Source organism: Erpetoichthys calabaricus, chromosome 9, assembly GCF_900747795.2.
Source record: "Erpetoichthys calabaricus chromosome 9, fErpCal1.3, whole genome shotgun sequence".
NCBI lineage: Eukaryota > Metazoa > Chordata > Cladistia > Polypteriformes > Polypteridae > Erpetoichthys > Erpetoichthys calabaricus.
The window spans coordinates 146,649,171-146,664,969 of NC_041402.2; the positions used below are offsets into that span (position 1 = coordinate 146,649,171).

Here is a 15,799-nt window from a genome sequence, read left to right on the forward strand (position 1 = left end):
GCAAAAGTAACTGTCATTGTATAGGTTTCCTTGTTAAAGTTGCAAAATAAGAAAAAGATTCCAGTGAGCCAACAGACAGCAGTGATTCCGTTAGTAAGAGTGAAAGTTGTCCCACACAATAACCCTCCTCCTCCTCTCCTCTCTCTCGTCTCCTTCACACCAGCCACGAGGTAAAGTGCAGGTTAACTTGTTTTACGTATTTTTACTTTATATTTTGTATTAATCATTTTTATATAAATATTTGTGGGTTGTGAAATGAATTATCTGAGCTTCCATTATTTCTTATGGGGAAATTCGCTTTGATATATAAGTGTTTTGTATTACAAGCACGTTTCTGGAACGAATTATAATAATAATAATAATTCTTTACATTTATACTCACAAACCAAGGTTCCACTGTATAAGCAAGTATTTATTTAATTTGAAAAACAATTTTCTTTTATTTTTAAGATTCCCTTTGCGAGCATTAAGATCACAACACAAACATATAAACTTAATTTTACATTTACTTTTGATATCTTCTGATGCGTGCTATATGTCACCTACCCATTCTGAAACTTTGTAACTGTTTTTTTTCAGGGAATTCTTACTTGGCTTCTTTTGTGAAATACTATTGAAGCCTCTATTTAAACAGTATTAACAACAATAATAACAGAAACAGAGATGAAAGTTTTACCACATTTTACACTGCATTTCTACAAACATACCATTTACATTAAATATTGAACATCTGCTATAGCAACAACTCAGATCATTTACTTAATAAACAACATGCAAAACCTGGGGAGATCTCTGTGAACCTAAACTGGAAGAATGTAATTTAACATCACATGTAGGAATAATCAAGATGTTGGCAATTGAGAGTGCTTAATGACAAACTTTGAATACAAAAAAATATTCCAAGTCACACAAACTTAGTCTACATACAAATGGGGATAACATATAACAGACACTGACCAGGTTAGCAACCAAACCTGAGCTAATTCAATAATAATAACAATAATAATGTTTTGTTCATGTAGCACCACTAGAATGCTCAAAGCAATTCATCTGTGTATATATATATATATATATATATATATATATATATATATATATATATATATAATCCAACATCTGTCTGTCTGCTTTTCATGAGAGAATTACTTAAAGGATTTAAATCTGTTTTTTTTCTATAATTTGCTTGCACATTCCGGCTGATTTTGTGACTTCTCTCATCGCGCTAAGTATCATAGATTGCTTGCAGTACCGATTTATTTGTGCACATCAGAGAGAGATGTAGCAGACCAAGGGGCGGGGGGTGGGTCCTCCTCACTCATACACCAGCCTCAGGGCATGTACTTTACTTCCGTTTAGCTAGCGAGCGAGAGAACTACTTAACAGATTTAAATTGGGTTTTTTTCTATAATTTGCTTGAACATTCCAGTTGATTTTGTGACTTCTCTCATCGCCCTAAGGATCATAGCTCGCTTGCAGGAGCGATATATTCGCACTAAACCGAGATAGAGGCTGTGGGCCAAGGGGAGGGGGAAGCATGACATCAGGAGTAGGGAGCTGAGCAGGACCCTCCTCACTCATGCTTAGCTAGCGATACCTGTTTGTTTATTGATTTTTAATGTTTGTCCTGTTTCACTACTACGCGGGCGGAGCCGCGGGGGACGGCTAATAATAGAAATATAAGGAAAGATAACGTTAATAACACGTGATGCAAAATAATATCAAACATTAATAAACATTTGAAAGTCAAAGTTCTGAATTAGATTAAGAAATAAGCAGAAAAAAAGAAGAAAGCCACAAACAAATAACAATTTTTGTACAATTCCATGCAGGGATATAAATGTACTGTAGATATTACAATCATTCATGGTAATAAGGAACAGGAAAAGGATTAGAATAGGCTTAAAGTGGATTTCGTTATCAGTTTTACTGCCAATGGCTGTAAGGACATTAGCCATTCAACAGCTATTCATTTGCTGTTCAAGTCAGATCTAGCAATTCTAGCTAGTCCTACGCAGCGCTGCAAAGTAAACAGACCAGACAGAGTCATCTCACTTAGAGATGCCAACTCCTTGAGGTTTTTTTTTTTCTCATTTTTGCATGATAAGTCAAGATTACGGGCAACACGGTGGTGCAGTGGTAGCGCAGCTGCCTCGCAGTTAGGAGACACGGGTTTGCTTTCCGGGTCCTCCCTGTGTGGAGTTTGCATGTTCTCCCAATGTCTGCGTGGATTTTCTCCGGGTGCTCCGGTTTCCTCCCACAGTCCAAAGACATGCAGGTTAGATGCATTGGCAATCCTGAATTGTCCCTAGTGTGTGCCCTGCCAGGGGTTTGTTTCCTGCCTTGCGCCCTGTGTTGGCTGGGATTGGCTCCAGCAGACCCCCGTGACCCTGTAGTTAGGCTATAGTGGGTTGGATAATGGATGGATGGATGGATGGAAGTCAAGATTACAGTCTGCAATGAATCGGGTGGTTCTATTGCTTTACAGCTTGTGAGCTACATGTTAAAGCAAGGCAATGTTAGGAAAAAGGAAGTTTGCTGGACACAGATCCAACGCCACTGTTTATTTCAATAGAGCAGATTTGGTACATTACTCTTGTTAAAATCTACTCTGAGTGAGACAGCATACTTCAGTCACAATCATGTTAAAACTTTGCAATACTATGGCATTCTAAATATATTAAGATTATGGCAGTCTGTCCATTTGATGTCCATACTGATGAATCTCCCATGTTGAAACATTAGTACTAATATCCTGATTAATACTAAACAAATACATTTAACGTTGGCTAGGCTTATAAAAATGACTGCATGCTATGCATCTACTTTATCTGTCCCTGCAAAAGTACAGTTAATAAACAAGTAATATGTGTGCGAAGTAAGGTTAAACTGTTGAAATTCTGACCTTCATTGGCCTGTATAAAAAAAATTTCCTATCCAAAAACTGACTGAATTTGAAGCATGGGATGTGGCTCTTTCACATTATTTAGCTGTTATCTGCCAAAGCTTTTTCTTTAAGCTCATAACTTCATTTTTGGAACTACTGATATCATTGTTATTACAATGATATTGTTGCATTACCATTTTCTGTTCTTTTTTTACTTCCATATGATGATAAGGTAAAAAATTTGCTATCAAATATATATACATACTGTACATACTCGTGGATAAGTTGTCTCATGGATAAGTCGGGACTTCATTTTACTGTATAATTTCTGGTATTTTATAATGTTGGTCGTATAAGTCGAATGCAGAAAACTCACACTACTGGTCCAAGAGATTATGATAATTGGTCCAATCAGATTATGATCAGATAACGCCCACCTGACAGAGTAACCACACTGCTTTTTTTTCGATGTATTGTGCCTACGTGACCACACAGTAAAACCCGAACTATTCTGAAGCAACGTTTGCACTGATTTGTGTTTTTTGTATCTCATACCCTCATACACCTTTAGCGTAACAGCACCCCTTATCTACGATGAAGCGTTCGATCAGAAGAAAACATGAAGCTGGTTTTAAATTAAATGTCATTGAAGTAGCAAAAGAAATTGGCAACTGCGCTGGCAGCAACAAAATTTGATGCGCTTGAGGAACTGATGCGAGATTGGAGGTGGTAAGAAGATGTAAAAAAAAAAATAAAAATTTAAGTGTTACATTTTTGAATGGGCGTATAAGTTGTGGTCTGATTTTATGATCGATTTTTCAGGTTTCAAGACCCAACTTATACGTGAGTATATATGGTATGTATAGGTGTGTGCCTGTGTAAAATCAAATTTGGCTTTCATGTCTTTAAATTTTGAGTGTATAGAGCTCCTGGATGACTACATCCCAGCAAAAATGGAACATTTTAGAACAAGCAAATTTAGGGAAGCTACCTCCCCTAAACTCTAAGATCTATGCATAATAATAATTTCCACACTAATTGACCTTGTTATGGGCTCCAGGCCTATTGTAATTGGTCTAGTCCTATCCCCATATCCATAAAAAACAGCCTGACCTATGTAAAATGATAACAGTTGTAGAAATTGTTTAATTTAACCATGATTTTTGAAGTGTGCTCTGTTTAGTTATTTGACCAGCCCTAATAATTTGCAGTATTATTGTATGTGTAGTTTTTGAGATACAAAATTTATTTAAATATACATATACATACACAGAAAAACACATAAACACATGCACGTACATACACACATTAAAAGTAATATATAAGTGAAGATAACTTACAGGTTGCTTTTCCTACCAGAGCATATGCCTGTTGGGATCAGTGTTTTATCATCCTAATAGTTTTTTTTCCTATTACATTTAATGTTTGTGGCTGCCATGCATCAAATCTCTGCTCCTGAACTATTTCAGATAGTGGTGCAGCAAAGACAATATTCTAGCTTAGGGATAAATTCTTTAATCACATCGCTCAAAACCTTAAATTCTTTTTGTTAGAGATTTTGAATAGGCTCTTACTTTGTTTCTGGCCTCTAAACTTTGAATTACATTTAGGGTTTGAAATTCAGTATTCTTTTGGCCTTTCTGATAAAATCAAACTACTTCTTGTCAAACTACTACCAATGTGGCTCCACCTTTAACATCTACTTCATCACCTCAAAATACCACATAGTTTTCTCCACTTGCAGAGTCCTTAAATTATGTAATCATTTTTTCAGGTTTCCATATTAAAAAAATCACAAGGTTTCCAAACTAAACACATACATACATACATGCATACATACATAAAAGGAAACTGGATATAGTTATACAAAGTCATTCGAATCAAGCATTGTTACGCAACAGTTAAAGATGGTATGATGATTTCAGAGCTCTGTTATGTCAAGCATAGTTACTGCTTACCTAGTTTCATATACCAAAAAATAGGGTCTTGAGAACAATGTCTATGTTAATTACTCCAAACATGACATCTGAGTACAAATTCTGTATTAGCTTCTCTGTGTCACATTATTTAACACTCGTCTTAGCAATTTTCAAACCAACCCTGCAACAAGTCACTATAGCAGACAACAGTTTAATCAGGTAAAAGCATTCATTTTTAACTAAACAATTTTTCATTTTTAATTAGGTTCAATAGCTGAGTTGAGCTTGCCTACTTGAATAAAATCTATCCAGCAGTTTAGAAATTTATATACTAGTTTAAGAATTTTTAAATATTTTTTTATGGGCCCCAATATTTTGAGATGGCATGCTTAAATTACCATTGAAATCATAGCAATGTTTTCTGGCCAGACAGGCAGCAGCAAATTTTTAGACACACAATTTCCTGAAATCAGAAGTTTGTTATGAGTGGGTATTTTGTTAACATCATTAGAACACTTAAAATATGCAGGAAATTCTTTTGTTTTATTTTAGCAGCAATGAGGAAATACTCAAGATCTTTCTAGCAGCACTTTAAATTCAAAAAACACAGAGTACCTTTCAATTAGAGGAGCAAAAAATATCCTGATGGTCTTCTGTATGTTTTCAGTACACATCCAACTCCAATGGTCCTTCATCAGTAAACAAAGTAGATTTAGGGTAGCATCCGCCAAACCAGTATCAACAATTGTGGCAGCTGCAAGAAGAGATAAAAAAAAAAAAAGTTTTTGTCACTTGTTTTTTGTCATTTTGGTTTTGTGCAACCTGAAAATTGTATTAAACCTTAACTTACATTTCAATGCTTAACCTTAAAGGTAGAAAAACACAAATATGGCAGCAATATACCTGTATATTAGACACAGGTTTAACTATCCCTAAATCTTGAAAAATTATGTAGAATACTCCATACCCTGGAAATTAAAAAAAAAACAAAAAAACAAAAAACAAAACACTAATTAGAACACATGTCTCTTGAGTCAATATATACCTCATGTTAATCTACAGGAAGACACACATTAAAACACAATCAGAAAGAAGCACTACCGGAATATTTCAAAGACATATTTTTTATTTTATACAGTTCTATATTAAATTTATAGTTTATCTTTAGATAGACAATAAATGTATGTAAACAATATGTAAAAATAATTAATAAATAAGCAGGACATTTCATCTATTGTACTCCTGTTAAGTCAAGTAGTGGCAAAACTAAAACATGTCTGGAGCGGAAAGGTGGCGCAGTGGGTAGTGCTGCTGCCTCGCAGTTGAGAGATCTGGGGACCTGGGTTCGCTTCCCGGGTCCTCCCTGTGTGGAGTTTGCATGTTCTCCCCGTGTCTGCGTGGGTTTCCTCCGGGCGCTCCGGTTTCCTCCCACAGTCCAAAGACATGCAGGTTAGGTGGATTGGCGATTCTAAATTGGCCCTAGTGTATGCTTGGTGTGTGGGTGTTTTTGTGTGTGTCCTGTGGTGGGTTGGCACCCTGCCCAGGATTGGTTCCTGCCTTGTGCCCTGTGTTGGCTGGGATTGGCTCCAGCAGACCCCCGTGACCCTGTGTTCGGATTCAGCGGGTTGGAAAATGGATGGATGGATGGATGAAACATGTCTTCATTTTGAAGAGATACAGTGTAATATGTTGTCAGCATTTACTAAGCATGGCATGAAAGTTTTATATTAAGTGTGGAGAGCTGCAATATCAACAACTCTTTCCAAGAATAAATGACTATGTATTTTAGACAGCTGTCATTATAACAGGTGGCAAGAGTTAAAGACCTAAAAGCATGGAAAGAACCTCAACACCTCAAGATTAATGACAGTGTTTGGCTGCACTAAAAAGCAACTTAAACATATATGACCAGGCTACAAATGACAAACAGAATTAATAACACTAATCTTATACACAATTACCATTTACAAAGTAATACTGTGATTTAGCAGTAACAAAAGTTGTTTCTGGGAAAAAAAAAAAAAAGAAAAAAATTTCCATGCAAACAATTAAAAGACTGCTAGATATTGAGAAGTTACACATTTGCATAATAGTATATTGCTATTTAATTTTTGTAATACAGAAAGTACCCAGACAGACAACTTGGAAATATGTGAAACTGCCTATGGGCACAGGCGATGCCCATAGGTTCTAGAGACTGGAGGCAGCAATACTAAACACAGTGTCACCATATAATCAATCACAACTCAGATGAATTTTCTGCAGCAGTTAAGTTGCAACAGAATCTGATAATAAAATTGGATAAAGACACACCTACTGTTGCATAGGAGAAATATCCATGTTACATTTGCTCTTACCTGAATAATTAAATTATAGATAATATATCTTCTTGCTTTTTATGTTGTTCTGCATCAGCAGAACAAGTTGGAAGATGACCAGCAGAAAATATGAAATTGCGATTAATTAGCCGAAAGCTAAAGAACAAAATGGTAAAAAGCAGCAAGCATTCTTCTGATTAGCTAGATATATAGACCTGGACTTTGGAACACTGCAGTTTACATTTCGCACCCAAGAAGTAAGCACGAGAACAAAGAAATATATCACTTACTACAAAAACATTTGAAATCATTACAGTAAATGTACAAGTAAGCAATGCAATGGTAATGTAATTGTGAAGAAATTTTACATTAGATCCCCATGTAGAAAAAGGATGAAAAGTAGAAAGAAATGTCTTCATAATGATTAAGCATTTGCAAGGAGTAGAACCAGGTTAAAGGGGAAGTTTAATCATGTGTGTAATTTTTGGCAAGTGATTCTAGCCTAATGTGCTGCAGAAACTCCAGCAACTTTCCATTTCTTAATGGTGGGTTTGACACACCCTTGATAGTGAGAACACAACTGTCAATAGCTGCTACAGCTTGACGCAAAATCAAAGAATTCTTCTGACGTGTCACACTTAACTTTGAGATTTCCCCAAACAAGTCATTGACAAAGTGACAAAATGCCACAAATGGGGATCTCTCCAATTTCTGTGCAATGTGCTTTGCTCTCCCTTTATTGTCATTGCGTTTTTTGATGAGCTTGCAGTTAGGTGTTCCATATGGTGATACACGGCTGTACTGTGTGATCTGAGTATAGAAAAAACAGAACGTGCCAAGAAAATGTGGGGCAACCAAAGCTGGGTCTTCACTACAAAAGATGTGTGTAAAGATGAGCATAATTCCACGCCAACACTCTCAGCTCACACTAGTTTTTAGGGCAGGTATGTTTTCCATATTAGCTGTAGTAAGTCATAAGACTTTTTCCATCATTAGCTGTACAGTGTTCATTTTGAAAGCAGAAGATTGCAGACACTCATTTCTATGGCATTGGCCTAGTTGAGGGGATAAGTGTCTCCTTGAATCGATGGAAGAGAGGGGCACAGTAAACATGAAAGTGATATGGAATTATTTTTGCACAATTTTATAATTCCAGTATGCATCATGCAAACAGCAGGCAAGGGGCATGCATTTCTATAGTTCTGCTCCAGCTGTGGAAATGAGTGTCCCCCAGGGATAGAGCTGAAGGCCAAAGTAGACATGAAAGTTATTTAAAAGACTTTCTAAAACTTGTCAAGTGTTCATTTTGTAAGCCGCAGACAGGGGGCACGGATTTCTACGGCTCTGCTCCAGCTGGGGAAATAAGTGTCCCTTCCAGTGGATAGGACAAAAGGGCACAATGGAGAAAAAGGTGACAAAAGACTTCCTAGAGTCTTTTTAAATAGGTTTAGTTCATTTTTAACTGTTCGTTATTCATTTTGTAAACAGAAGAGCATTTCAATTACAAAAGCCCAGCCATGGAAATGAGTGTTTCCCCTAGTGGATGGGACTGAGAGGCACATTAAATATGAAATCAATATAGAAAACTTTGTATAGTGTTTTAAAATTTATTTTAAACTATTTTAGCTATTGTGGATGAAAAAGGCACACTGACAGCAGGCAGATAATATTTCTTTAGTTCTCTTTATTATTTTACTCGGAGTCACAGTAAGTAGAGATTCAAAGAGCATAACTTATTGCCGCAAAGCTCAGTTTGAACCCCGAATAAAAGTTAGGAGGGTTTTTTTTATAATTCAGAATCTCGTGATTAATAAGACAGAAAACATCCTTATCATCTAAGTAGAGTTAAACAATATGTCTGTTGAGCTAAGCATTATCTGTGTTCTCAAAACTGAGCACAGGAGAGACACCTTGCATGAACTACATGTACTTTCTGCAGCCTTGTGACCTTGTCCCTGAGACATTCACTCTGAGAAAGGAAAAAACAAGAAACAGCTTAGATTGTATTCATGTGGACACTATTTCTCCTGAACCCTGGAATAATATATTTTTGTTAGTTCATAAGCCAAGCGTCTCTCACTGGCAAATTACAAAATAGTTGTTATAAAAATTCTAATTTACTAAACACACAAGATACATGGTGCTGAGGAGAACATTCTTCTTCTACATTCCTACTAAACACACAAGATACATGGTGCTGAGGAGAACATTCTTCTTCTACATTCCCCCCTTTTTGAACCAACAAAAATATGGGTTACATAGGAGTAATGCGGGGAAGAGTAGGAGAAGGGGAAGGAGTGGAAGAAAAGGAGTAAGAAATTTGAAGCATGCATTCTTCATGTAACATATAAGCCTTGGCCACGGAGGCAGTGAAATACTGGGACACAATATATCTGATCAGGGGAACGATACAGCAGGCCACAAGCAACAGAATGATAAAAGCAACGGCCAGTGAAATAAAAACTGACCTGAGCCATTGGCCCCAGGATCCAAAAGTAGGCATAAACCATTGATCCCATGGGTTAGAAATGCCAGAATTGGTAGCTAATTCATTTGAAAGGGCAGTTAAACCTGTCAAAGCACGAGTGATTGATCCATCGGGAGCCGTATTATTAGGGATGTAAGTGCACCACGCATCACCAAACATAGCACATACACCCCCCCTTTTCGGCGAGGAGCATATCTAATGCTAATCGATTTTGCCAAGTCAAAAGGGATGTTCTATCAAGCTGCTCATGTATCCCTTCAACAGCCTCTTTAGTAAAATTTAGAACGCTGTTGGTTGTAATATAAATAATTAATCCAATCTACATTTTTATTTATTGTAACTTGGGGAAAGATAGACTCAAATCCGGAAGCAACTTGATCTCGTGCTTTAAATTTATCAGGGACTCCGCGAGGGACACCAATGGAATCAAAGTAAACGCCAGGGCCGTGAAGAGAGAACGTGGAGGGGTCAGCAGAGCGGGGTCGACGATATCGGCCAGAGGTGGACGACACGCGAGGAGAATTCAGAGGGAGGAGACGGAAAGGCGTAACAAGTTGGGTTAATGCACATGTGCCAGTCCACACAGGGGGAAGAATATCAAGTAATTTTAATCTACTGCACATCCACCAAATATCAGCACGCGGAGTGGTCTGTGTTAACAGGAAGAGTGATAATGTAGAATTAAATGAGGTAGAGTTAACCTGAAAAGTCTGGGAACAGAAGGAAGAAGGGATATTACCAACGTTAGTACCTCGGAAGGGGGAACTATAATTACTAGAGAAGCAGGTATAATTGCCTTAGAAACTTTATGGCCATTTTCTGCTAAAAAAAATAACAATTTTTGAGTGTCACGTGCGCAGTCTTCTTCAGTAGTACTACATAACATTATATCATCTAAATACTGTATCAATACACTGTCTTTGTCTGGCCAAAAGCCTTCTAAATTTTGAGCAAGAGCTTGTCCATAAACACAACGGGCTTCAGTATATCCCTGAGGCATGACGGTCCAGGTCCTTTGGCAGTTTTGAAAGGTAAAAGCAAACCAGAATTGAGAATCAGGGTGCACAGGAATGGAAAAGAAAGCGTTAGCAAGGTCAATAACAGAGAAATACCGGGCGGACAGGGGTATCGTGGAAAGAATAGTGGAAGGATTAGGAACGATAGGTGTTCTAGGAAAAACCGCAGAGTTAACTTGTCGTATGATTTGAACAAAACGCCATGAACCGTCAGCCTTTTTTACAGGTAAAATGGGGGAGCTGACTGGAGACTATGTAATTGGAATAATCGCTCCTCGCCTCACGAGATCAGAATGTACGGCGGCGATACCAACCTCTGCCTCTGGGGACAGAGGATACTGGGCATGGTACGGGCGGAAGGAAGATTTCGGGTGAATCACCAGAGGCTCACAATGGGCTATCCTTCCAAAATCATTCTTCCCTTGGGACCAAAGGGAATCAGGGAGCGAAGACAGCCAAGGGAGAAAGATGGTTTGCAATGAAAAAGCAGAAACGGAAGGACGGCACAGTACACGATGTACTAAAAAATCATTTTGAAGCACAACTTTAGTTACTAAATGATCTGAGGTATCAAAGATACCTGGAGCTACGTGCAGCCAGTCCATTCTGTTAAGACATTGTTCCACCCATTCCCCAATATCCACCCAGTGAACTGTGCTAAATTTGGCTAGAGAAACATGGGGAACTGAACCGCCGAGATCTATACATATTAATAAAAGGCAAAGCCCTCACTGACTCACTGACTGACTGACTGACTGACTCACTCATCACTAATTCTCGAACTTCCCGTGTAGGTGGAAGGCTGAAATTTGGCAGGCTCATTCCTTACAGCTTACTTACAAAAGTTAGGCAGGTTTCATTTCGAAATTCTACGCGTAATGGTCATAACTGGAACATATTTTTTGTCCATATACTGTAATGGAGGAGGCGGAGTCACGTATCGCGTCATCACGCCTCCTACGTAATCACGTGACCTAAAAACAAGGAAGAGATTTGCAGCACGAGTCAAACGCGGGAACGAAGGTAAATGACGTTAATTTTTGACTGTCTTTTAATACTGTGTAAGCATACATATTAACACATGTGCAATTAAACGTGTGCATTTACGGGGTGATTTCTCAGGCTTAAAAGCTCGCCTTTTATCAAACGCGGGGAACAAAGGTAACTGACGTTGTTCACTGTCTTTTAATACTGTGTAACCATACATATTAACACATGTGCAATTAAACGTGTGCATTTACGGGGTGATTTCTCAGGCTTAAAAGCTTGCCTTTTACTAAAAAGGTAAATGCAAAACTATTTTCAATCATTCTATGATCTGCTTCTCACAACTGAAGGCACCGTGGCTGATGGTAAATGACGTTAATTTTTGAGTGTCTTTTAATACTGTGTAAGCATACATATTAACACGTGCAATTAAACGTGTGCATTTACGGGGTGATTTCTCAGGCTTAAAAGCTCGCCTTTTATCAAACGCGGGAACAAAGGTAAATCACGTTCTTCACTGTCTTTTAATACTGTGTAAGCATACATATTAACACATGTGCAATTAAACGTGTGCATTTACGGGGTGATTTCTCAGGCTTAAAAGCTCGCCTTTTACTAAAAAGGTAAATGCAAAACTATTTTCAATCATTCTATGATCTGCTTCTCACAACTGAAGGCACCGTGGCTGATGTTACGTCACTTGCTGTCCGACCATAAGCGGTTACCTGCTAGGTAACCGGACACTCACTTCACTCCCTTTCGGGAATTGAACCTCTGAGGTTTTCTTTTGTTCTTAATTAAAATTTAAAAGCAATACTTCACCGCTGCTAAGCCCCTCTAGCGCTGACGTCCGAGGTTCGATTACCGTAAGCAAGTGCAGTGAGTGTGTAATTACATTCACGGCATTCGTAGTCAGATTCACAATCTGATTGTATGGGTGGTTACTTCCAGGTAACGTTTACACTTGGCCACCAAGTCAGGTCGAAGTGATCACTCGAGTAAAGGCAGCTTCACAAAAAAACTGATCCTTAACAAACTGTTATTAGTATATTTTCCCTCAATTTAAAAACGTTTTATTTTCTTCTTAATAAAAATTTAAAAACGGTACTTCGCCGGTGCGAAGCGCGTGGATTTGACCGACTGACACATACAGACATATTCATGAGTGCAGGTACTTCGGAAAGAAAGCACCGTGTAAACCTAAAGTTTAAATTAACTTCATAGACCTACAAAAGGTTGCCATTCATTTGAGGCAAGATTGCTTTTCTTCTGTACAACTATACGTTGCATTCTCAAAAGAGTGTGCTTGCACGGCTTCGGATATAGATATATATATATATATATATATATATATATATATATATATATATATATATATATATGTATGTCTATATATAAATATGTAAGCTTATAAGTACTGCCTTACTTCTCTTTAAGAAAGGAAGATGTAATGATACTTGATTTAAATGATTCCATGTCTTCCTGGGTTTGCGTAGCTTATTGTCTAAAAAGGAGAAACCCTCATTTATAAAACTTTGCTGCAGATGACTTAGCTTATTGTCAATATCTTTACACGTTTTTTTAAGACTTATTGACTGAAACGGGCTTTCACGAAAAAAGTTAGGGCTTTGCTACAGGATACACCCTCCACAAGTTAAACAAGTAAAAATAAAATATATATTTCTGTTTTATTTAAACCTTTTAAGTTCGTATGCATAGCCCCATTTGGCTGTTTAATTTTTTTTTTTCTTTCTTCAGTAATATTTAATCTCCTTAAAGAAAAAGAACATATCCATTTTACTTTTTTTGTATCTCTGTAGTAATATTTTAGTGTAAAAGAATAACCAGTATTTAAACCTTTTATGTTACTTTATACATTTATTTTACACAATGTTGAAAAATTAATAAGAAAGCTATATATTTTGGCAGCTGCTGCTTTCATTTTCAATGAAATGAAAAAAGCTCTCCAAGAGAAAACGTCAATAAAGAAGAAACAGTTTGCACTATCTAAAAATCAGAAACCCTCATTTATAAAAGTTTGCTGCAGATGACTTAACTGAAAATAAATGAATAGTTCCAATGTATATCATACATATTTATCTATTTTACTTATGCCTTTATTCCACCAACTTACAACATCTGAGGTACAATTTGTTACATTACTTTTGTTTTTTGCAGCACAGGAAGGTGAAGTGACTTCCTCAGGGTCACACAGTGGTGTCAGTACCAGGATTTGAACTGACAAGCTCCGGGTTTGCTGAAATATTACTAAAGAAAGAAAAAAAACAAAAACGGGCAAATGGGGCTATGCATACAAATGTCCATCCATCCATTATCCAACCTCCTATATCCTAAATACAGGAGCCACTAAGTAGATATGTATATATACAGTGTATGTATATATATATATATATATATATATATATATATATATATATATATATATATATATATATATATATATGTGAATGTATGTATGTATATATATATGTCTATATATATATATATGTAGATATGTAAATTTGTATACGTATATATATGTTTATGTGGATGTGTATATACGTATGTATATGTAGATATGTGTATATGTAGATATGTATATATATGTTTATGTGTGTGTGTGTGTGTATATTATATATATATATAAAAGACAGCAACACTCATAACAATGACAACACAATTACATTGACAATCATGTTACGTTATTTTTAAAATGTTTCCTTTTTTTTTTTTCATAACCTCTTTAACACACTACTCCGCTGCGAAGCGCAGGTATTTTGCTATATATATATATATATATATATATATATATATATATATATATATATCTGTATGTGTATATATATATATATATGTGTGTGTGTGTGTGTGTGTGTGTGTGTGTGTGTGTATGTATGTGTATATAAATATGTTGATATGTGTATATATATATATATATGTATATATATGTGGATGTGTATATGTATATATATATGTATATATATGTATATGTATATATATGTTTATGTGTGTGTGTGTGTGTATATTATTATATATATATAAAAGACAGCAACACTCATAACAATGACAACACAATTACATTGACAATCATGTTACATTATTTTTAAAATGTTTCCTTTTCTTTTTCATAACCTCTTTAACACACTACTTCTCCGCTGCGAAGCGCGGGTATTTTGCTATTTATCTATATATATAAAGGAGAGTTGGGATCCGAGAGACTATGTTTGTGGAGGGATGGAGAGTTAAGGCGGGTGTTAGAGTCACGTGATCATCTCCCCTCCCATTCACCTCATTTCATTCACTTCATTTCGCTCTGAGCTGAGCTCCGCAGCTGGCGCGGTCTTGCTGTTCTTGATTTGCTTTTCATATGGCCAAGTATACGTTGCATGCTCAAGAGTAAGCTCAGCGCACAACTTGGTCATATTACAACCGGAGGGGCGAACTGACAACATGGTATACAAAGAGATCCTTAACAAATAATTATTGGTATAATTTCCCTCAGTTTATTATTTAAAATTTTAAAGCAGTACTTCGCCGCTGCGAAGCGCAGGTATTTTGATATATATATATATATATATATATGTGAATGTATGTATGTATATATGTATGTCTATATTTATATCTATATATATCTATATATATATATATATATGTATGTATATGTATATGTGGATGTGTGGATGTGTGTATATATATATATATGCATATATGTATATATGTATATATATATATATATATGTATATGTGGATGTGTGTATGTATATATATGTATATGTAGATATGTGTATATGTAGATATGTATATATATATATATGTTTATGTATATATATGGTTACATAACCTCTTTAACACACTACTTCTCCGCTGCAAAGCGTGGGTATTTTGCTATATGTATATATATATATATATATATATATATATATATATATATATATATATATATATATGTGTCTGTATGTGTATATACAGTGGTGTGAAAAACTATTTGCCCCCTTCCTGATTTCTTATTCTTTTGCATGTTTGTCACACAAAATGTTTCTGATCATCAAACACATTTAACCATTAGTCAAATATAACACAAGTAAACACAAAATGCAGTTTTTAAATGATGGTTTTTATTATTTAGGGAGAAAAAAAAATCCAAACCTACATGGCCCTGTGTGAAAAAGTAATTGCCCCCTGAACCT

At 36.1% G+C, this 15,799-nt stretch overlaps 1 protein-coding gene across 1 annotated transcript in view; it reads right to left on the reverse strand.

The window, feature by feature from the left end:
* Positions 1–15,799, reverse strand: part of snx19b (sorting nexin 19b) — a 224,126-nt gene that overhangs the window by 94,490 nt on the left and 113,837 nt on the right. Inside the window, exon 9 of the mRNA XM_051931875.1 lies at positions 5,419–5,557. Coding sequence (XP_051787835.1) covers positions 5,419–5,557 — 139 coding nt within the window. The remainder of the gene's footprint in view (positions 1–5,418; positions 5,558–15,799) is intronic.